The 23,667-nt window shown below is 46.7% G+C and overlaps 1 protein-coding gene and 1 long non-coding RNA gene across 2 annotated transcripts in view; both read left to right on the forward strand.

Annotated features, from left to right (window-relative positions):
• LOC128794353 (uncharacterized) overlaps positions 1-9,026 on the forward strand; it is a 27,986-nt gene extending 18,960 nt beyond the window's left edge. The window contains exons 3-4 of the long non-coding RNA XR_008433062.1: positions 7,460-8,023; positions 8,784-9,026. This is a non-coding gene — a long non-coding RNA (uncharacterized LOC128794353). The remainder of the gene's footprint in view (positions 1-7,459; positions 8,024-8,783) is intronic.
• A 754-nt stretch (positions 9,027-9,780) lies between these two features.
• KLF15 (KLF transcription factor 15) lies at positions 9,781-23,346 on the forward strand. The gene is made up of 3 exons (XM_053954135.1): positions 9,781-10,135; positions 14,299-15,406; positions 21,333-23,346. The coding sequence occupies exons 2-3, from the start codon at positions 14,364-14,366 to the stop codon at positions 21,499-21,501; spliced, it is 1,212 nt and encodes a 403-aa protein (XP_053810110.1). The 5' UTR covers positions 9,781-10,135; positions 14,299-14,363; the 3' UTR covers positions 21,502-23,346.
• The last annotated feature ends 321 nt before the right edge of the window (positions 23,347-23,667 follow it).

The raw sequence follows: 23,667 nt of genomic DNA on the forward strand, positions 1-23,667 counted from the left end.
GCTGCAGCAGCCAGCACAGCAGAGGGGATCAGTAAATCCCTGGATGTGACTTGGCGCCCGTCTCCACGGCACTGATTAGGAGGACAGGAGTTATCTGTGTGCAGCTATTTTGGACGCTTGTGTGAAGGGCTGCTGAAGGCAGCAGCAGCCTCAGCTTGTACCAAAAAAAGCCGTGGTGACAGGGGGTGACACACACTGCTGCACCTGACCGTTTGCCACAGGGAAGGTTTCCCAGAGCTGCAGGGAAGGAGGAGACTGGCACATCCCTGGGGCAGGACTTCCCCGAGGCACCCCAGGCTCTGCCCTCCGCGGGGGGCTGTGGCAGGGCAGGGGTTGTGACAGGACGTGATTCACAGCGACCTCCTGGCACCACTGCCAGCATTGCCCGCTGCTGAGGCACTGCTGACATTCCACACCTGCCAGAGCCAGCCCGGAGTGGCTGCATCCAGCCCGAGCTCCATGAAATGCTGTTCCTTGTCCCATCAGCTGTGTGCTGGCCCGAGCCATGGTCCTTTTTGACAGCTCTGCACAAAGGTCAGGGGGAAGGAAGGAGTGCTTGACGTTTTCAATTTTTATATAAATGCCCAGACAGTTCTTAGAGTCTTCTTAAAATGCTGATGACAGATTAAGAACAGCTCCCAACTTGGGGTTTTGGAAATACTGAGGTTTTCCAAGTTGTCAATCCAGCAGGAGGATTTCCAGCATGCCTGTGGCTGTGTACAGCATCCATCCTCTCCTTTAGCCAGCTCAGGGCTGCTGGTGGTAGCTGCTCCCAGGATGTGGCCACATGTAGGGTATGACCTGGGGAAAGTGAAAAAAGAGTCTGTAACATTAGCAGGAACATTTTGATTGGCTCATGAAATGAAATAACTGTAAGATGTTGAAAGCTATTAAAAATTTGCTAGCCTTACAAAAATGGGGGAGATTGGTTTTAAACATATAAGTGCAGAGGTGAGTTATCTTTAAAAATCTGTAATTTTCGGCTGGAAATATGACTGAGACAAATCTTGAAATAAGATACTTAATTACAAAATCAATTTTGCTAAAAAGATCCAGAGTTTGCAATTGATTTCATTAGCCTCTGCTGAGCCCACTAGTGAAACATCCCTGGTTAGAACTGGTACTGCTGTGTTAGTTTGCTGTGGGTCACATCACCAAATTATTGTGCTTATAACAGACTTTGCATGCTAAAAGTGAAGAACTTGACATTCCAAAAGCAACATCCATTCTGTCTTCTCTGATAGAGATAACTAGTGTATTCCTAGGTGTAAAAGCAAAAGCATTTTCCTTGAGTGGTTGTGTTAATGAGGCAGTGAGGAAAAGGGCTGGTGTGGCAATGCTTCACACTTTGCAGAGCAGAAATCAGCCAGTATTTACCTTAGAGACTGCGATATTTAGATAGGAATTCCAAAGGGAACTACCATAGTGAACTTCTGCTGACTCTGACAGGTTTGCAGGATCAATGCCTCACTGTAGTAAGAGAGATGCTGCTTGCTGATGGCCAGGAGCCCTAATGGTATCCAGGGAAACCCAACTGCCTGCAGTAATTCACAGGGTGGTCACCATCACATGCAAGCTTGTGCAAAAACATCTAAATGGTTTTGGCTTGATCTTTGGGGTAAACTGGCTTTAGAGCTGAGGGCACTTGCTGTGCCAGCCTCTGCAGCAGACAGATTCCAGGTCCACTTGGACAAAAACTGCGTGATTTGCAGTGGTTTAGATATCTCTTTTCCCTAGGGAAAAGAGGAACTAGCATGTTATTAAGTAGAGGTTGTGGAAGAATTAAACCACTCAATAAGATGTGATGTTCTCCCCAGTTCAGTGATTACAGGCTCTTCTCATAAAAGCTGCCATATTCCCTCTGCCTCTAGCACAATTCAGATATCCTGAAAAAAAGTCTTTCTCATAATCTTTTTTCTATTTTTTTTTTCCACTGGGCACTTGAAATCAATTTTATGAACATCAGTTTGTTCTGTATTGTACTTAGCCAAGATTATTGAAACCGCAGAGCAAGGAGATGAGGTGAGTCACTTCTGGCCATATAGACATTTAAATAGTTGCAGAACTGGGAAAGGACATACTTTCCTCTCAAGCAGTGTTTGTGGAGAAAAAAAATATATGGCAGCAATCTGAATTTAGCTCTCCATTATTGCTTGTAACACCACCAGGGGTAAATATTTTGCTCACAAACACTGACAGAATAAGAAAATAGGCATCTTTAGATTGCAGGATATGTAATTAATCTTCCCCCAAACTTTCAGACAATATAAGGTCGATATGAATGAAAACACTATGATCACATCTGTATTTTAAGAAAGAATAATCCAGGCCTGAATCAGTGGTTTTTCGTTGCTTACATTGCTACTAAGGACCCACTAGATAAGAAAATAGAAGATTGCATCACAATGGATAATTTTTGATATGAGTGATCCAGTTGCTTGGGGTTTTTTGTCTGTTTTTTATTATTAATTATTCTGCTGAGAATATCTGCCCTGGGACAAACAAAGCAGTCAGCTCTCAACGGCAGCAAAATAAATCTCAGTCCAGGGCAACACAAATTGGGAAGAAGCTCCAGAGAGCGGTGCTATTTGAAATAAATTGAGGAAATATTTTAAAAGCTTGCATAGAAGAGCAGAGTTTTGCCAGCTATTACAATTGGACTTCAGAGTAACTGCTGAGTGGGTAATTAGTCCCATGGGAACACAGGAGTCTGGACAAATGTAAAAAGGAACAAGAGGGGGAAAAAAGCCTATGAAGAATTAACTTTGGAAAACAAGCTAGAACATTAGTCACAGGAGAGATATAACTCAACTTCCATTTAACATTTATTTCGGTGATGAACAGAAACATTGTTTTTAACCCTGTATAGAGGCAGGAAATACAAACCTTGCTGTTTAAGACAGCTAGAACTACTTTATTGAAGTTCATCTCTTTGATAAGAGGGTGAAGAGGAGGGTCAAGAGATGCTGAAAATACTGCAAACCCATCAAACAGGAATTATGTTCAGGTGGAGCCAGGAAAAAACAGTTGTGGAACTGGTCAAGATACTAGGTGGGGTCTGTTTTGCTCTCAGAGACTTCCCCATCATGAAGACAGAGCAGTTAGTCAAGGTTCAAAAGATCATGTCCCCACCAACATTTGCTCACAGCCTGTGTACAATGCTGGGTTGAGAGCACCCCAGCTGGAAGGAGGTGATTTACCTACCTGACATGCCAGAGGATACCTCTTTGCATAACTCTTTGCTGGGTTTAGAAAGACTTGGGGGAACACAACTACAAAGAAAGCTTGCAGCATGTGAGACACTTCTGAGGTTATGTAGTGCACAGGTGGTTGGTTCTGCCATTCCAGAGCTCCTGATCCACAGACCTGTGCTGTAACTACTGAACCAGAGACTTATTTATAGAGTTTGTGCACTTGGCTTTTGTGGTTCATTGCTCCCATTATTATCTCAACAGCAGTGGTTTGCTAATCAGTCCTTTGTAGGACAGGACTAGTATTGCTTTGGCTGTTTGATGTTTAGAAAAAAGAAGAATGTAATTCCAGTGTCCCTGGAGGAGCAGGAAGTTTGCAAAATCTCCTAATATATCTGGGTGTGAATCTATGTAAATAGGTCATATTCACTGAACTGTGTGCCTGGAGCAGTAACAGTAACATCACAGCTGAAGGTTCAGGACCAGGCACCAGACCTGGATCTTCCTAATTTTGAGGACTTTGGTGCTATCTCTGCTCTACAGCCTCCAAGGAGGTTGACTTCACCTCTGTGCTGGGCTCCCACCGTTTCACTGGCCAAGTGATGGGGTCCCAGCTGCCTGTTCTGCACTGGTACCCCCAGGAGCTCTGTCTGTTGGTGCCGTGGTGTTGCATTTCTGACCTGCTGGTGCTCCAGCTGTGACCTGAGTGAAGGTTACTGTGTTTGCATGTAGGCTTTGCGTTTGCTGTTTAAGGTGAGTGAGAGGCTCTGAATTCCCTCGGCTGGGTCACCCTCTCTGTTTCCCAATTCAGTGCAAATGGCCAGACGGGCAGGCAGCTCTTCCTTGAAGACAATACAATTCTCGAGAGGTGTGCCAGTGTCTGGCAGACGTGGTGTTGGCAATGCAGGGAGGACACAACATGGTCATAGCTGTTCAGTCTGTAAACACTGCCTTCAGAACCACCCTCTCCTCTAAGCACCTCCCTGAGCCACTGCCCGCAGAGCTCAGCACAAGGATCCTGCACCCAGCCCTGGCGTATTCCTTCCAGGAGAGGGCAGGGGAATACAGTTTATCGCAGATCCACTCCTGAACTGGAGCCAACCTCCATCCAATCCCAGATCTTCCTGTACGTCTTCCAGTGTATTTTGCTTTCCTAAACTTGGAGGAGCAGAAGTGGGCCCTGAATCTCCTCCAGGTGAGTTCTGTCACATTGACAGACCTGCCTGTCCCTGAGTCATCTTCGGGAGGGGCAGCTTGGGCTGGGCTGTGTGCCTTGCTCTCGAACCCCTTGCCATGAGCCTTGTGTGTTCCATTGAAGGCATCGGCTGCTGGGACCAGGCTTTAAAGAGCCGAGCCCCAGCTCTTGTGCTTCAGCTCGCCATCAAACGAGGGGAGGCAGTGCTGGGACAACTTGTGTACGTGTGCTCAGCACACCCCTGTCCCTGCAGAGGGGACTCTGATCCCCTCGGATGTCCACGATGTCAGCAGGAGCAGCTCTGCTCCGTGGGTGCTTTTGCCAGATTAAAGTGCAGGGGTTGCACATGGAAACCCGAAGCTGGAGTTGGACCTGGCTAAAGATGGCTTAGAGAAATGCAGCCAGAAGGTCAGCTAACATTTTTTCTCTCACTATATTAATGAACAGAAAGTTTGGGAGAAAATCAGAAACTCTCCCCAGCTTCCCCCACTGTCTTTAAGAGTCAAAAGTCTAATAGCATAAAAAATCCTAAAACTAGTTCCTTCCAGCTTATCTCCCCCTGGACCTATGATGCTGACTTGAAAAGACAACATAATTTCCAAACCAGCTAAGGAAAGAAAAAAACCCCAAATCAATAAACTGTTGGTCCTGGAGCACGGATGCCCTGGCAAGGCCAAAGAAATTAAGTCCTGAGATTGCTGTTGCTGTTTCCACCTTGTCCTGCAGAGACACAGCCAGGGATAAACATATTCTTTGTGTCAATATTTCTGTAGTACTGAGAGAACTTACAGTCCTTATCTGTGAGTGTCAAGGACTGCTTAGTTAATGTGATCATAACATTACTGGAGAGTCTGACAGGCTTTTTTGTTCCCTCTGTCCCTAAGTAACTGTTCTGGTGCTGAAAGCTGAAGCCCAGTAGAGCTTAGCTGGATGTGACCATGGGCTTTGTGGCACATGGAAGGGATCCATCTGCAGGAGACTAACTTAAAAAAAACTGAAAAAACCCTCAAACAACACACAAAACCAACAAATAGAATTTGAGCTTCCTTTTTATATATTTTTTTTTTTACTCTGCTTGATTATTTTTGCTTCTTTCAACCTTGATTTGTAAATCAGATGGAAATGTGTGAATAATCAATTCAGCCTGACTAACCCTTGTTTTGCCAGGTGGCTGGTTGGCTCATCAGATTACTAATAGTTTGCTGCTGCAGTAAATGGGAAATAGCAAGGGCTGGGGCAGAAATACCACAGGTGACCTCTAAAGACAGCAAAGCACTCACCCAATGCAACACAATCCCTCTTTTTGTCCATCCATGAAGTTCACTTTTCTTTCAAGTCCCCTTACAAACGAGAAGTAATTTTTAACACAGAACTGTGCAAGCAACATACAAAAGAGGAGAAAATCCGAGGCAGGAAAACTCAGCCTCTGTAGAGCATGAAAGGAAAGGCAAAGTATGAGCAGAGCCAGACAATTCTTAGGTGTGAAGTGCTGAGTGTGGTGTGGAGGAACCCTTGCTGCCTTTCCCACCTTTAATGGCTCTGTGCTGTGTGGCACCGAGCAACTCATGAACAGTTCAGCCTATGGCTCCTTTTTAACTTTATAAAGCAGGGCAATTATTATCTTCAGGAAATTTTTTTAAAGCTTGAATGCTGAGATTTATCTGCCTTTCCTGGCTAGATCTTTAGCACACAGCCATCAGACAAAAGCCAGTTAAAAGGACCTTAACTCTGTGTTATCACCAGTGTTTGACTAGGCTGTGCCAATGCCAGAAAGGCTGTCTGAGCAGGGCAGCCAGTTTGACTGAAGTTCTCTCCTGAAAGGCGGCAAAAGAGAGAATGGAAAATGCCCAAGTAATACCAAGGGACAGAAGTAACTGTAGATTTTCAAAGGAGCTCTTGAAGAGGTGAAAAAAGGGAAGGAAATCTCTTAGTGATGCACAAAAAGGATGGGTTGGGAAAATTCAGTTGCATTTCACAGCATGGAATGAGGATTCAGATGTGCTGCAGTACCAAGTGAAGGACGCTGATGTGCGACATCAGTCACAGATGCACAAAAATTCATTCCCAAAATCTTGTCCCAGCCCAACAGTCATTGCTGGTTCTCATGAAGAGTTGGCAGAAAAAAGGGATCAGAAGTAATTATATTTATCTAGATCTGTGCATTTCCCCTGCTGTTAATAAAGGCTTGTAGTGTTTCCAAAGCCTTGAGCAAAACTTAGATGTGTGTCAGCTTGCTTTCACTATCGTGGGGCTCAGAAGAATTAACCAGTTCACAGCTTGAGAAGTGCATGCAGGGATCACAGAGGGATGGAAAAGGGGCTGAGTCAGCTCAGAGGCTGGCACCTGCCACTGTAGCTTGTAATCTTCAGTTTTGGGTTTAAGCCCCAAAGTGTGCCTGCAGACCTCAAAACCAGGTCTGCAGTTCGAGGCACTCCCAGGAGACTCATGGATAAGAAAATATGGTCTAGCTGAGAAAGGAAGTTTCTCTGTTAAAATGCTTGCTCAGGAAAGATGCTGTCATGGATGAAGCTGCAGAGATGTTTCAGCAAGGACAACCCCAGACTGGCATTCTAGGAGGCACTGACTTCTGTGCATTTGCCATTATTCTCTGTTGTAAGGTGACAGGTTTGTGCTGTAGTGAGCCATCAGAATTTGTGCTGTTGTATATCCTGTTTGTTTGGTTTTAACATGTCCTTTGTCTCTGTCTAAAAATTCTGCCTGAGCTGAAAAGAAGACTTGGATATTTGTCTAGGGTGTTCTGATGTCCAATGGCCTGGTCAGGGCAGCAATTTCTACAAGAGCTCTGGACACCCAGGAAAGCTGAAGGCACAGTCACTGAGCCTACACACAGGGACTGTGCTGGAGTTTCCCATGGATCCCAGGTGCACAGCAAAGGGGATCTGGACACGTGCAAAAGGTTTGGTGCATCCCGAGCTTGTCACACTGTGTGGGTGAGGTTCGGTCAGGGTTTATTCTGCGTGCTCTGCACTCCCTTCCCAGGTGCTGTGCACTGCCTGCCTGCATTTCTAATAATATTTTTTTTTCTTTTTTTTTCTTTTTTTTTTTTCCCCAGGGAAATCTCAAGGAGAAATACAGATGCCTTAGTTAGACTTTCCTGATATTTTCCATTGCATTTCATCTCACAGCAGTATTGAAAGGCTGAGATGCTCAGTAAGGTTCTTCAGATGTGAAAAAGTATCAGATCCCTCCTCCATCATGACATGCAGCCACACAAGGGCAGGTGCTGCCACAAGGGATGGTGGCTGTGCATCCCCTCCCACAGCAGCATGTTTGGATCTGCTTGAAAATTCCCACTGAAAATTCCCACCTTCCTTTCTCCAGCCTCAGAAACAGCCAACAGCACGGCCCTGAAGCTGCACAGTGGGCAAAGGACCCAGCTTCCAGTAGTGCTTTTAGGGAAGTGAAAACGTTGTGGGCCCAATAAAACAGATGAGTCTTGAAAAGCAGAATTGGGAAAACACCATTTTTTTTCCACTTAAGGTAAATATGGGACTTCACTGCATCTCTAGCAATTTAAAGAAAGTCCAGGACTACTGTGACTAAAATATGAAGACATTGCCTTTTGCAAGTGGAAAAATGCAAGTTAGAGAAACGTCTAAGATGTCCCAGTGCCTAGGTAGGTTATAGTAATGATAAAATTAAGATTGCAACTTTTGGTTGTTTTCATGTTATAAACATTACAAGGGAATTTTGTACATGGTCAAATTCCATTAAAGCCCAGCCTTGTTGGCTTAGATTTTAGCTGTATCTAAATTTCATGTCCTTTGCATTGCTAAATCACACTAAACTTCGCCTCCTCAGGAAACAAAGGGGTTTTAATTGAGAAAAAGCAGTAAAGCGAGGTTTGCCAAACATCTATTTTGGGTAAAAATATTTAAGGCCAACATTTTTACCAACGTAATCCTTTTTACGTCAGTGAAGTTACACTAATGCAGAATTTGGCCCTGATGTATTTGTACAAATATAGTATCTGGGATTTTGATGAGTACGTATTCATGCATTATTCATTGAGACAATGTGGAGAGGAAGAACGAGGTCTGTGCATGAGAGCAAAGCCCTGAGCACCCCCAGTTCCTTTGATCATCCCCAGCAGGATGAAGGAACACCTGTAGGGTCACCCCTGTGCTCCTGCCCAGCCATGACTTGTTGAGGCTGAATGTCCTCTTGGGAAGAGACTGGTTTATGTTTGCCAGGCTGTGGGATGTGTTACTGGCAATTCTGAAGAAATGCAGATGGAGGATATTTTTGTGAGTTCAAATTGAGTTGGATTTGAAAAGAGATGAGACTGCATTTTGGTTCTGCCACAGACCTTTTGTTTGATCCTCTGTGCCTCAGTTTCCCCATAAAATGAGAATAACACTTCATTTTCTGTGCAGGACAGTGAAGCCTACTGTGGAGAGAAGGAATGGTGTGCTGTCCCATGTGCCCTCAAAAATGGGTGCACAGACCTGTTGTCATAGGACTGCATTCTGATATCCCAGGCTGCATGTTCCCAAGAAATCTGAAAAAAGGAAAATCTGCATTTGGAAAACCACTGATTGAGAAAAAAACTGACTGCTGCTGCAGCTGGCCCCACTGTGAGCTTCCTCTGCAGGAGCTGAACACAGATCCTGATCCATACCAAGCATTTCATAACTATAGTGTGTTTGTGTATATATCTATTTATATACATGTACACAAATTATGATGTGTGTTTATATGAAGAACTAGTGATGTCTGTAGTAACAATGGGGTGTGTGGGACACACATCTAGCATGCTGGAAATCCCCCCATCAAGCTTTGGCAGGCAGGAAAGGGGCAGGAGAGAGGGCGTGGGACTCCTCACACCTCCCCAGCGACTGACCTCCAGGAGATGTCCAGAGGCTTGCACACTTACAGACTCACACAGTGGTTTGGGTTGGAAGGGACATTAACAGGCCACCTAGTCCAACATCCCTGCAAGGAGCACTGACGTTTTCAAGCCGATCAAATTGCTCAGAGCCCTGTCCAACCTGACCTGGAATGTTTCCAGGGATGGAGCATCAACCGGCTCTCCGAGCAACCTGTTCCGGTGTTTCATCACTCTCACTGTAAAACACTCTTCCTTACACCGAATCCAAACCACCCTTCTTTCAGTTCAGACCCATTTCCCCCCGTCCCGTGGCGGCGGGCCCCTCCGAGCGCTCCCAGGGCCGCGCATCCCGGGCTCCGCACCCTCCCCGCGGCACCGCCCCGGGGGCCGGGCGCGGCTCCCATTGAGGCCGGTGCCGGGCCGGCCCCCGCCGCGGCGGGGCCAATGGGGGCGGCGGACGCGGTCGAGCCTCTCCCCGGCCTCCCCCGCCGCGGCCGGGCGCCCGTCATGTGAGGGGGATATAGTACTACGGGAGCGGGGCCGCGCTCCGCAGCCACGCACCCGCCTCCCGGGGGAGCTGCGCCCGCCTCCCGCCGCTCCGCGCTCCCGGCCGCTCCTGCCTTCGCGGGCTGCTGCTTCGGCTTTGCTTGGTTTTAGTCCTGCGGTTTTATTGTGCGTGTGTGGCTTTTAAATTTTTTTCTTTGATTTTTTTTTTAAATATTATTTCTATAGGTTTTTTGCCTTTTTTTTTTTTTTTTTTTTTTTTAAATTTTTTTTTTTAATTTTTCTGGCTTGGTTGTGTTGTTTGGTTTTTCCCCCCTTGTTTTCGTTGTTGTTGTTGCGTTCTTCTGGTCGTTCGTGGCCTTTGCTGCCCCCCCGGCTCGCAGAGGAGTTCAGGTAAGGGCGGGATGTGGCGCGGGGGCTGCGCGGGGCCGCGTCCCGCCGGCGGTGCCTCCGCGCCCGCTGCCGCAGCTCCGCGCACGGCCGAGGTGGCAGATGGAATTCCATCCCCGCCGGGGCAGCGGCCAGGGCTGGGGGGCTGTTTTGGGGCTGGAGCGGTGCCGTGCCATGGAGTGACAGGCGGCGAGGGGGGGGTTTATTCCCGATCATCGCGACCACGCTGGGGCGGGGGGGGGGGGGGGGGTTGGAGCTCGAGACCCCAAAGCCTCCTGAAAAGGGATGGAAGGAAAAACCAATACATAAATAATAGTTTCAAAAAACCCTCTACAAACGGAACAAACAAACAAATAAACCACGATTAAAAAAAAAAAAAACAAACAAGCATGTTTTGCAGCCATGGAAGCCTGGCTGTGCTCGTGCTGGAGTGGGAATTCCGTGTGTGTGTCCCGGCACCCCTTTCCCTGCCCAGCGGCTGCTGCCACGCGTTATTTCGGGGCGCCCTTCACTGCCGGGCTGCAGAGGCAGTGGGGTGCGCTCCGGCGGGGCCACTGCCTGTGCCTGCTGCAGGTGAAGTGCTTCCTCTTGTGGAAGCCGAAGTTTGGGGCTGGAGCGAGATAGTTCTCAGAAAAGAAAGCTCTGGGAATGTTTCTGCAGCTTCCCAGGAGCAACGTGTTTGGAAAAAACAAACCTGAATACCCCACCGTGTCCGGGAGCAGCACAGCCACCTTGCGGAAGAGATGAGAGCAAATGGGTTTACTCCTGGCTCACGGCTTCTTTTTATTTTTTTTTTTTTTTCCTCCTCCTTTGCATGTCTCTTAATTTCTTAGAAGCTCTGGGCCTCCTTCATTGCCTTGTTTATGACTCTGTCTGTGGAGCAGAAGTCAGCGGGAACAGATTTAAAACAAGAGAAAGCCCTGAAGAGATTAGTCTTAAACTAGAAAAAACTGTGGCAGTAAATATAGGAAATGACTGTCAGCATCTCATATATGCTGTGTGATCAGTTGTGCTGGGCTGACTGTCCAGAAATGACAGGCTGGGAAATTCATCCCCGTGTTTCAGCAAGTTCCCAGGACTTTACATTTTAATGTTGCTCTGAGTCAAAATATGTCTTCTCTGGCTTGCTTTTCGTCTTTTTTTTTTTTTAGCTGGCGATTAGATGGTCAGGTTTTAAACAGAACAACATGTTTTTGGCAGAAAGGACATCATAACAACCCAGGGAACTCTTAAAAAAAGTTGGAGACGGTGGTGCTGCAGAACAGCTGCTGTATTTCACTCCAGAAGTGGCTGTTTCCAGTGGCTCAGGCACTGCAGTCTCACTATAGGTGCTTATGTTTCTAACATGTTTTCAGCGTTCCTAGAGATGAAAAGTGTGTTATGGAAACGGCATCATTAGTTTTCATAGCCTTCACAGCCCCAGCTTTTTTTTGGTTTTGTTTTCTATTCTTCTGTTTTTGGCTGTGTCTTCAGGCAAAGTAAGGATAAAAGTCTTTTGGTTAGCCTGGCCTTTAGGAAAAAAATATAGCTAGGGCCCGATCCTGCATTCCAGGCATTCTCCAAAATCTTCTTGGCTGTTCTGCAAGCTTTGAGAGTGCACAGAAAGCAGAACTGGCCTGTAATGTGCCTGGATCTATTTGGCTCTGACAGTCCTCTCTTAAAAAAGCCTCTGGTTACATCGAGTGACATTGTTCCTTGTCAAAAGAGATGGGAAACAAGCCTGCTGGCTGTTTTCTGCTGAGGTAACTGGCCCACAGCAATTGCTAGGGGTTCATTATTGTTTTTCTTCCCCCTCATTTAAGTCCTTATTCAAATTACAGTTTAGTTCTATTCCCAGGGAAATATATGGATATTTTGATACGTACTTCCCAGCTCTTGCAAGCATTTAAAGAAACCTCAAACATTTAATTTTTTTTTTTTAAAGAAGTTCACCAACTGCTTTTGGTGCACACAGAGCACGCCAGCTTTTCTTAGAAAAGCACATGTTGCAGTCCAGATTTCCCTCACAGCCCCATTCTTTAGAGGTTTAGGCTGGAATAATACAGACATTGGAGGGAGGATCAGAAACCATCTGAAGGCAAGTCTTCCTTTCTGCCCTGTGTTTCTCAAGGCAGTCACCAGTTTTTGGTGCAAGACAGAAACAATCAGCTTGGGTGAATTCTTACCAGATGCCAATACTAATTTGTCAGAAGCAGATGGTGCTTTCTGTTTCAAAACTGTAATAGCTCAGCTATGGGACTTCTGGTGGGAGAACTTTCCATCAGTACAGAGATTAAAAAAAAAAAAAAAAGTGTGTTAGAAATAGTTCAGTTCTTCTGACTCCTCGCTTTTACTGTAAGACATGATTATAGGCTAAGGTCACAAAACAGAGCCACTAACCTCTGTTTGAACTTCCTCGTGTTCAGCACATGTAGGTATTTCATTATTGGTTCAGAGGCACAGCTGACTGACAGGACACATAGACCAGGAAAATGTGCAATCTTACTTTTAATCCTTATTTCACCCTGTCCCTGTTTCCTCCATGTGTCTATGAAGGACGAAGTCATATCTTTAAGAAATATGGCTTCCCCCCCCTTCCTGGGAAATATTAACAGATGTTGCCAATGGGACAGAGTTCTTTAAGGGTGTCGTGTAAAATACCTCGCTCTGTGTTCGCTGCAGCACTGAGCATACAGACACCTTCTGATTTTTCTCCAGAGAAGGAAAGACAGGGTAAATTTTGGAGATGAGACAGCAAAGATGCTCTGCAACAGCAGTAACAAACATCCTCTCGCCTGCACAAAACTGGGAGCTATTGACTATTCATGGCAAAGCGTCCAAAGCGCAGCGGCAGAGCCTGTGGAAAATGACAGCGTGTAACAAGATTGACTGGCATTTCCTTCACGCTGGGTCACATGCCTCCTAATTCACACACACACACAACCTCATAGGCTGATCGAATGACTTCTATCTCTGCAGTCCACATACCTTCCACAGAAAGAGTTGTTTTATTATGCACATGTACAGCTCTGTTTTCAATCAGTCACCTTGAGCAAATGACTGAGGGCCAGTGTTCGCTCCATCCCGAGCTCTCTGCGTTTGCTCTCTAAGGGGCATAATCTCCGTCCGTAAGCAATTTTTGTTTTTTCCCTCGGGGAGGTGGGGAATAAAAAAAATACGCAGATGTCCCTCCTGCCTCCCCCTCCCCAGGCACCTTTCTAGGAAGTTTAGCTGGTAAAGCAGGACAATCGTGGCTGCCAGCGGGCACTGGGGTGGGCTGCGCTGGCAGAGGCGCGTTTGCTCTTGCGGGCTTGCAGCGGGATTAGGGCTCACGTGAGCCGGGATTTGCGGGATGCTGCCCCAGCACGGGCACCGGGGGCAGGTCGGGATGCCGGGGCCGTGCAGCCCTCCCGGTGCAGCAGCTGGCTCGGGGCTCAGCTCACCTCAGCCTCTGCCCCGGAGAGAGAGGAGCGTGGAGCGGAGGGGTGAAAGCAGCCACCAGCTGGCTGGCAGGGCATGGTAATTAGCTCAGTGCAGTGCCAGCCTGATTAAGGACAGTGCAGGTGATGATGACGTTGGCGCACTGATTCATTACATCTGGAGGGGAAAATCCACCTAGTAAATGCTGAAGCACAGTAAATATTTTTGGATCCTGCCAGATTGATCCTTTCATTATGCTGAACAGCCTATATTTGTAGAACTGAGGAAGTTAAAAATAAGGTTGGTGGAAAGCTACAAGATAGGGAAAGGATTTGCATTTTATGGCCACCAGCAATAAACTTTTTTTATTTGTTTCTTTTTGGTGGTAAAAATTTCAACACTTTATTTTTTCTTCCCATTCCCTTCTTTGGCTCTGGATTTCACTGCTAGGTGAAAGCTTGTTATTTATTTTCTCTTGCCGGTAATATTCTGTAAGGGAGCTGTAAATCTGGAGCACACGCGGTTGGGAAATGATTTCTGACAGCATTCTTTTGCAAATATGTGGTGCAATCCTGCAAAATGCTTGAGCCCTGACAGTCCTCGGGGGGTGGTGCAGACATATCAAAGCTTGTAGCAGCCTGTGTACCCAGGGAGGCTGGATGCTCTGGACTTTCCTGTGGGCTACAGGGCTTTACGAGTTTCAGTTCATGGAGATAAATGATTAAACCGACTTCTGACTGTTGCTGTTTTGTTTTTCCTGCACTTAGGCTCTCACCTGAACTTTGGCTGCCTGGTATATGCTGTTGGGACATCCTTAAGAGATCATCCAGGAATGGTGGATCACTTGCTGCCTACTGATGAATCCTTTTCATCCACAAGATCTTCTCTTGGATACTTTGGGGACATGACAGCTGGTGTGAGGTCCTACCAAATGCTGCCCTCTCCCCTGTCAGAGGATGACAGTGACTCGTCCAGCTTTTGTTCTTGTTCCAGCCCTGACTCCCAGGTCCTCAGCTCCAGCTATGGAAGCACATCCAGTGCAGAAAGTCAGGACAGTATCTTAGACTATTTATTGTCCCAGGCATCTCTGGGGAACACCACTGCATCATGGTGGGACAAAAGGAGACTTCAGCCAGTAGTGAAAGAGGAGTACTTTAGGTTGCCTGAATTTGCCGTGGATATGGAAGACTCAGGACCATTTCAGCCCACACTTGAGGAAATTGAGGAATTTTTGGAGGAGAACATGGACTTGGAGCTCAAAGAAAGACCTAAAAGCGAGACCAAGGACTTGAGAGCTTGCAGCCAGGTTTCTGTTGCATCGTTGCAGCAAAAAGACCATATGTTACCCAGTACTAGTTTAAAAGAGAGTAAAAACGAGCAGTTGACTAGCTCAACAGAAGGTGGCCAAGCTTCAAATGGAGGAGTGACCCTGGAGAATGGAATACCGGTTATGCTCCAAATTCAGCCTGTGCAGATCAAACAGGAGTCCAACACAAGCCCCACTTCCCAAGGACCAGCACAGGAGAACATTAAAATTGCACAGCTCCTAGTCAACATCCAAGGACAGACGTTTGCCCTTGTGCCTCAGATAGTTCAGTCGTCCAATTTGAACTTGTCCTCTAAATTTGTCCGCATTGCTCCCGTCCCCATCGCCGCCAAGCCAATTGGGCCAGGAGGCATGATCCAGGGGCAGACGGGAATCATCATGGGTCAGAAATTTCAAAAGAACCCTGCAGCTGAACTCATTAAAATGCACAAATGCTCTTTTCCTGGTTGCACCAAGATGTACACGAAAAGCAGCCATTTGAAAGCCCACCTGAGGAGGCACACAGGAGAAAAGCCCTTTGCGTGCACGTGGCCGGGTTGTGGATGGAGGTCAGTACTGGGATGCAGCTCTGTCCAGTCCCCCTTCCTCTTTTTGCTCACTTGACCTACCTTGCTGAGCAAGTAGGCTTGTACTCTGATTTATAAATTGTTTCTATTGCCAGAACTCGTTTGGTTGGTTTGACAATGAAGACCTTTTTTCTTCCTGTTAGGTAACCCAGGGGTTCTGATAAATTAAATAGCACAGCATCACCTGCTGGCACCAGCAGTTTTAGTGTCTTAAAAAAATAAAAGTAGTCCATCATAATCTGTATTTCATTCTAGAGGGTCAGATTAAGCTTGTTACCACAGGTAAGACCTGTTGTTTGCATTGGTGTGGTTGCAGCACACCAGCCCTAGCAGACCCGTGGCTGGCACCAGCTGAGGCTGAGTGAATTGGATGGTTTAGGGCAGAATTGCTGTGCACAGCCCTGTGTGGGACTAAACTGGTCAGTGAAGGGCTGTGATAAGCAAGTATGGTTAAAAGCAGTATTCTGTGCACTTTCATAGAAAATGCACTCCATCCCACTCCTTCTTAAAATGCTGGCAGTGACACTCTGGCATACTCTGGGTTTTATTCTCTGTCTTGATTCAGAAAAATGCGTGGGTGCCACTCAAAGTTGCAAAAAAGCTGTCAGATGTAACAACATAACCAGAAGGCTGAGGTGGAGTTAAGCATTGCTTGAATGAAAGATTGCAGGTTTGATTGAGAAAATGTTTGGCAGAGGGATTTAAAAAATATTTTATTTTATTTTTAATATGAATTGAAAAATTTAGTCTTTTTTTAAAATATCAGCTTTTTATTTTAAGGAAGCTTTGACAGGTGCCTTCCTCCCTCTTTCCAGTTAGCTGTATTACTGGCTTGCCTGCTGGCAAGTGCTAATGTACAGCACCACAAATGATGATGGGAGAAAATATAATCTTAACTACCTTGTGTTAAATTAAATTTAATTTCTTGCAAATAATATGCTGCAGAGCCTCAGTGAGCAACGTCTAATGAGAAAATGGGTTGTGATCATGGGCAACAGATGAGGTAAAAAGTAACAGGAGAATGTCGTGTAAAAATGCAAGTATGGGAGACATGCAGCAGTTAGAGATGGCTGGGTTGGTTTGAGGGAAAAGGTCACAATGGAGATGAACCCTCTCTTCTCCAGCTGGACCGGTCTGAAGTTTGCTACTCAGATGGGTTGAGGAGATCAGATTATGGTGGCTCTACAAACTGGTGGTGATTTGTTTCCTTTTGTCCTGGCAGCACCTCTCATGGGCTCAGTTTGTTGCTGCTCAGGGTATCCTCTCACCAAAGCATTTTTCAGCTGATTGGTCCCAGAAACTGTGGGCTGGTTGCTCCCAGCCTGCAGGACAGCCACTTACTGCTTTTTATTTGGCTGCCAGAGTACGTGTGCACAGGCAGCAGATGTGCCTGAGGGTGTCATGCTGGCTTTCCTGGTGCTGGGATGTGAGCACAGCTCTCCTTTTTGTGACAAATGCATGTGGCACGTGAGGGTTTGTCTGATCCACGCTGAGATTTGTACCAATGCTCCCAGTGACTTTTGTGGCTCAAGATCAGGAGCCTGAAGCATTGCCTGTGGATGACCTTCTCCAGCTCTGTCTTATCACAAAGCTGGTGTTCCCCAAGATATAAAACCAAGGGGAACATTTAGGAAAAATACTATGTGATAAAGGATGACTAAATTTACAACAGGTGGCTCTCTTCTCGAAATGTTGTGGCAAATGATTTGCTTCATTGGCTAGTGGGCCAAAAGAAGTGCAGGTCCCACAGCCTGGAGCACCCTGAACTTTCAGCCACCACAATTTTTTAAAGATGAGCCCAACAAGAAGGAGAAATTAATCACATCCATAATGAAGAACATGTGTCTTGTCCACAAAGAGCTGCTGCAAAGGACTTTTCAAACCCTTTTGCTGTTTGTTTTGTTGAATTTCACAGCCTGGGCTGCAATCTCAGTACCCAAAACCCCCAAACTTTGGAAGGGCTCTGCTACAAGAGGAGAAGTTTATAGCCAGCAGGAAAGGCTGTGTTTGGGGAGCTGCCTCCTGTGCTCACAGCAATCCTTAGCACCAGCTTGAGGTTGCTGCACATCCCCTGCGTGCTGCTGCACATCAAAGGCCAGACCCAACTGAGCACTGAATTACTCAGTCCTCTTTCATCAATAAACCATGTTTACCTTTTCAGAAGTTCAGTGAGAGCTGTGACTTAAGTCTCACATGACTTAAGCCCACTGTATCTGGCTACTCTGTTTGCTCCCAGGTCTACATAATCTCAAATGAACTTAAGCACTAAAACACTGCTGGACTCTGCTTTCCCCCTTTTCCCCTGCATTCTCGTGCTTGTGTATTTATTTTTTCACTGAAGACACTTAAGAGCTGATCTCACTGGAGATAGTAATTTCAAAACCAAAACAAAGTGTTGCCTAGCACAATGTGCCTGAGCTCAGTAGGAGGGTTAAAGGTTCCTCATCTCTCTGTGCCTGATGTTTTAAATTCACCAGGGTTGGAGTGTGCACCCAGCTAACTCTTTTGCTAACCCCTAGGATGGCTGGAGACCCCTAGCACCTCCCTGATGGAGGCTGAACACTGCTTGCTTGTGCCCTTCCTAGGCACAGGGCAAGGGCTGTTTTTGGCAGTCTGCAGAGTGGTGCTCATCTGGCAGTGACCAGTGACCCGTTGTGGTCCCTGGACGGGTCAGGGCACTGATCTGTGTCGTGCCACCTTCTACCTTTGGCACCCCGGCCTCTGGTTGGCAATGCTCAGGCCAAAGAGCTGAGCTGCAGCATGGGCTGGGCCCTGCAGCTGTGTGATGGCACAGAGCAGGAGAAGCTCCTGCTTCCCCTCCCTGGCACTGTGCAAAGCTGCAGCTGCTGCAAGGCTGGGGGATGAGGCAGTCACCTTTAAATGCCCCACTGCATCTTCTGGCTGGAGGCTCCACAGGTGACAGCATGGGCCATAAGCTCTGCCTGGTTTGGCAGAGAGGGTTTAAAGGCTGTAACACATGTGGCCAGGAGTGTGCCTGGGCCTGGGTGGCCATGGGCAGTACCACACATGGGGCAGGGCAGGCATCTTGCATTGGCTTTTCTTGCTGCTGCTGTGCAAGGGGATGACAGATGCACAGGAGCTGTGCTGGTTTCTTGTAGGAAAGCTCTGGGGATGGGCAGGAGGAATCTGTCTAGAGGCGTCCTCCACTGCACAGGAGAGGTACAGCCTGAGTTGGCATCAATGGCTGGTGGCCATGGCAGGGACCAGGAGTACCAGGCTAGAGCTATTGACCTTTCTTGCCCCATGAGCCACATAGAAATATCCCCATATGGCTGGGAGACACAGGACACATCCTACACATCAGGGAGCTCTAGGATTTTTCTTCAAGGGAAATGTAATTACAGTCCCTTAGGGTCCTGCCAGATAGAAGGATGTAGAAGGCTCTTTTAGTTGCTGTGGGATTTCCCAGATCCCTTCACTTTTCTTTTGAAGGAGGAATCCTTCTGGAAATGGCCATGACAGAATAGTGAGGTATTCCTTGGGGTTGGGGCTTCCTTTTTTTTTTTTTTTTTTTTTTTTTTTTTTTCTTTTGAATTTTGCATTCCACAGTGGATTATTTTCACTTTCTTTGGGTTATCTCAGTGCCAGAGTCTGTTGCAGATATTTCACTGCAGAGCCAGACGGCCAGATCCTCCCAGCTTCCTTGTCCTAACCTTTGCGTTGTTTTTTTGTAAACACACAGACAGCTTGAGGTTTATTTCTGTGGGCTCTGTAAGCTGATCTTTCCGTCACTGCTGGGGAACAGTGTTGCAACATTCCTGCCTCTTCAGCTAAGGACATCGTTATGAGGCACAGTGTATTTTTATCGGATGAACTCATCCAAGCTCATTCCTGACATGTGCCTCTTTCTCCCCCACCATCCATGCAATTCCCCTCGAAATGCACTTGTGAAGCTCTTGTGCCGGATTAGCCAAGTGCTACTGCACTTCTGTTGCAGATGGTGACCTTAATGGCCAAGAACATAGGACAAGGCAACCCAGCCACATCTGGTTTTACTTCTTTGAAGTCTGTATATAAGAGGAAGGCTCTTTGCAAAAGTGCTTTTCCTCTTTTCCCTAGATGTGGCACAGCTCCGTTCCTTGTCCAGCACTCAGTCCTGTTGAGGCAGTCGGCACAGGCAGCATCCTACACTCTCCAGGCCCACTCACCCACAGCCCTGCAGGAGCGTCCTTGCAGGGATCTGGCACTGGGACTAGCCCACTGGACTTGGGAGAAATCCCTGACCCTGCTGCTCCTGGGACCAGACTGTGTTTTTGGGAAGCTATGGCTGGAAGGACCAGGGGTGTTAGAGAAAGCAAACATGCAAGTAGAAGGTGTGAAGAGAAACTTCTGTCATGGCCTTTATGAAGAAGAGTCATGCCAGACAAGGAGCAGGCAGACAGTTCCATAACAGCCGCCTGTTCATCATGGAGAGTTTGACTCTTCTGCCATGAGGATACCAGAGCAAGGAAAGGAAGAAAAGCCAGTGAAAAGGTGAAAGAATCTCCCCTAGAAATGCCCCTGGGAGAGATACCCAGACCATATCTTACCTGTGGTGAGTGCCTGGATCAGCTTTCCAGGGGCTGAGTGCTCTCTGGGGAGCATGACCAGACTGAAGAGCTGCAGCAACTGAGGAAACCATTACCAGCTTTCCCAGTGCCTGTGCCCTGGTCCTCAATTGTTGGCAGGAGATCAGAGCTAATTAAAACCTTTATGTGGAAACTTACTTTTCTTGCATGAGGGATTTATTCATAGGAGCCCAGCAGTCCTGTTTTCTCCCTTTCATAAAAATAGCGTATTCGCTCTGTTGGTGATGTGATATTTTGCTCCAGAAGGGCACATTTTTCTACATGTTCTTTCCCTGATTTGTTCAGCTAGTGCCCATGACTTCACTTATTTATTGTAAATAAACAGCTGATACCATTTCTTGCAAGCTCTCTTTCTGTGCTGCTCTTTGTTACTGCTCTGGCAACAAAACACTTAATTGCCCATTGTCAGGCAGCAAATTTTTTGTGCCCATCTGGATAGGGCTGTTTTAGTGTGACATTATTAATTAACCCTCTGTCTCCTAGTCACGTCCAAAGTGGAAATAGAGCCAGCCCTGCACTTAAGGCCAAAGGATTAGCTCATTTGGGTTCAATAAAGCCTGTGGATTCATGGTGGCTATTTGGGGATTTTTCTGTGGAGATGGAAGGTGGAAAATATCTGAAATTCAAAAGACTATGGAATACAGTTTTGGTAATTAAAGGCTCATTCTTGATTTAATTTACCCATGCTTACTATGCAAATAACTATGCAAATGGCCTGTAGGGTCCACCTGAATTTCAGCTGTTGGGATGCTGAGCATCTCTGGTACTATTAATGACTCTTTATTTAGCCTGCAGGAGCACACATGGAAGCCAATTTTTAGTCTGGATCTAATAAGTAATGTTGTTTCTAGGTAGCTATGGCTTGATTTTTCTGGAATCCCTCTCAAACTTGGTGCAGAGTTGGGGGTGTCTGTTGTGCTTGTGTCAGTGGGAGCTTGAAGCAGACCTCACCTTCAGGACAGTGGTTGTTGTCTCTGCTTGAGGAGTCTGCACTTGGATTTGCAGGAGAGAGATGGTGGGGTGGCTTTGGAGGGAACTGCAGGGGGACTGAGAGCAGCCCTGTTTTTGTCAAGCTGTACCCGTGTCATGGGGTCCAGGACGAGGCTGTTGCCTCTGTGCATTGCCCTGAGTCCAGGGCTGGTAGCTGTGTGTTTCCATCACTGCTGCTTCCTGTGGGCTGGGACCAGCCCAGCCCTGCTGTGCATCCCTTTCACCTCCTGGAGTCTCCCAGTGGCCTGAGGGGACTTTTTTTAACTCGCTGTGAGAGACTTAGCATCATAAACCCCCATTTATCTGAAAAGGCTTCTCCTCTCTTGCAGGTTCTCCAGGTCAGATGAGCTGTCCCGGCACAGGCGCTCCCACTCGGGGGTGAAACCCTACCAGTGTCCAGTCTGTGAGAAGAAGTTTGCTCGAAGTGACCACTTGTCCAAACATGTCAAGGTGCACCGATTCCCACGAAGCAACCGCTCCGTCCGCTCCGTGAACTGACCGCCCTGCCCTCCCCTTCCTGCCCAGCCACCCCACGGCAGCCGATGACAGCACTTTGCTCATGATATTCCTAGTGATAATTTATTTGTCTCCACGGAACAGTCAATGCTGTTACTTGATACCACCATGTTTGAGTGCCCCATGTCCTTCAAAGATGATTTGAGAATGAAGCTCTTTTTGGGTCAGGGGAGCGGGGCGTTTCTTCCTTTTTTTTTTTCTCTTTCTTTTAAGGATATTATTTTTCTTTCCTTCTATCTGTCTCTCCTTTGCTGCTGCTTCTTTTGGAAATTACAGTGTTTTATTTTTAGCTGTTTTCTGCTGCACAGGAAAATGTAAAAGTTGCTTGCTGCTAGTTAATTATAGCCCTGGCATTCCTGAGGGCTTTGCTCATGTACAGGCCACTCATTGTGAGTTTTTATTAAGCTGCTCTATTTGTCCAGTTTGAAACAGCAAATTCCTTTTGAAATGAAAACAACTCCTTTGTTTTTGGGTCGCCTGAGCCAAGGATTTGTAGGGGCTGGCCATAGGAGGAGGAGCAGTGGGAGTTGGGGATAGGGGGAGCCAAGGCTTGGAGGGCACTGGAATGTGCCTCCATGCATCTCTGATTTTCCCAGCTCACATTTACCTTTCCCTTGGCTAGGGCTATATATAAATATTTATGTATACGTATTCATACATACATACATACATATATATATATTTAAGCAAAGACACATCCCAAGCAAACCCAGAAGCTCAGGCTGGATGGAATGGCTTGGAGTGAAGCCTCTGGAATGTGTGCTTCTGTCCTGTGCTGCCAAGGGGTGAAAGGATGCCCAGGTTCCAAAGGACACCGCTTTCCTTTGAGGCTGGTTTGCAGCATCCACTGTCTTCAGCAGAAGAGCTGTTCTCTGCCCACAGGGCAGCACAAAGGTGTTGGTGAGCGCCTCTGGGCTCTCTTCTGTCTCTGCCCCTGCCCTGCCGTGTGACCTGCGGGGAGAAAGCAGAGCCCCAGCCCCGGGGGTGCCTGGTGGGCACTGGGCATCCCCACACCCACGGAGAGCCAAGGCCTGGCTGGCTGGAGCTCAGTCTCTGTTTGCTGGCAGGGTCTGTAGGATGTGCCTGTGCCCAGGGAGGCTGGGAGGAGCCGTGACCTGGTGGGACAGCGCTGTGGGACCCAGGTCCAGGGGTGACCCTCAGTGCTAATCCTCTCCCTCCCGACAGCCATGTCAGAGCTCCATGCAGCTGGGTGGGCGAATGGGTGAGAACAGTAGCCAAAAGAAACAAATTTGTGTGATAGCTGGCTAAGAAGGGAATTTAATCAAATAATCAGATAGTAGCAGGCAAGTGATTTTATTTGTGTTTCTTCTTGTTTTGTTTTTCCTTTTGAACTCTGGCGATTGTAAGAAGCTTTAGAAGAAAATAGGATTCAGTAATTAGGAATGATTTTATAATGGATGTTGCATTTCCTTTCCATTCGCAGACGGCATCTGTTTGTCTTTTCTGTTGGCAAAATGGGAAGTAGGAAAGTGTGATCCTAGAGCTAGGCAGAGCAGGAGCCCACGCTGTGTGAGAACAGCAGGTCTGGCTAAAGTGAATGCATTCCTTTTGTCCTCTAGAAATTAATATAAATGAACTATCATCTATTGACTGGTTTATATCACATCCTATGAATGTATGTAAATAAAACTGTACATAGATGCATATCTATATAAAATATCTTTTAATAACGTATCAAATTTGTGTAAATTGGAAACAAAAATACCTATAAAGCCAGTGTACATAAGTTACAATTCTGTATATTTTCTTTTGTTCTTCATAAAAATATATTTACTTTGACAATAAAATGAAAATGGAAATTTTAAATCCCTCCTTGAAATTATTATTCATTAATTTCCTTTATAGCCAGCTCTGTAATCAAGACACTTGAAATTTGATTCACCTGGATGTAACTTTTCAGGTGCTGTGTAACAGGTATCAGTTCTGAAGTTATCTTCAGTTTTTCTCATCTCAGAAAGTTCTTGGGAGGCGTGAGATGTCTCAGCTGTCTCTCTTCGCTGGAGCCCTCACACCTTGCTTGGCAGCCACGCTGGGACACAAACGCCTACCGTGGCTCCTGACTGCTGTGGAACAGGTCTACAGATGCAGTAAAATTGTGCTTAATAAAGCAGAGCAAGCAGGTTTTGA

The sequence above is a fragment of the Vidua chalybeata genome, chromosome 12 (genome assembly GCF_026979565.1).
Source record: "Vidua chalybeata isolate OUT-0048 chromosome 12, bVidCha1 merged haplotype, whole genome shotgun sequence".
Lineage (NCBI taxonomy): Eukaryota > Metazoa > Chordata > Aves > Passeriformes > Viduidae > Vidua > Vidua chalybeata.

What these genes read in the sequence shown, in the direction of transcription:
- KLF15 (XM_053954135.1), top strand. Translation starts at nt 14,364, where the DNA reads ATGGTGGATCACTTGCTGCCTACTGATGAATCCTTTTCATCCACAAGA. An exon ending in TGGCCGGGTTGTGGATGGAG is followed by an intron (nt 15,407 to 21,332) that starts GTCAGTACTGGG and finishes CCTCTCTTGCAG; the next exon opens with GTTCTCCAGGTCAGATGAGC.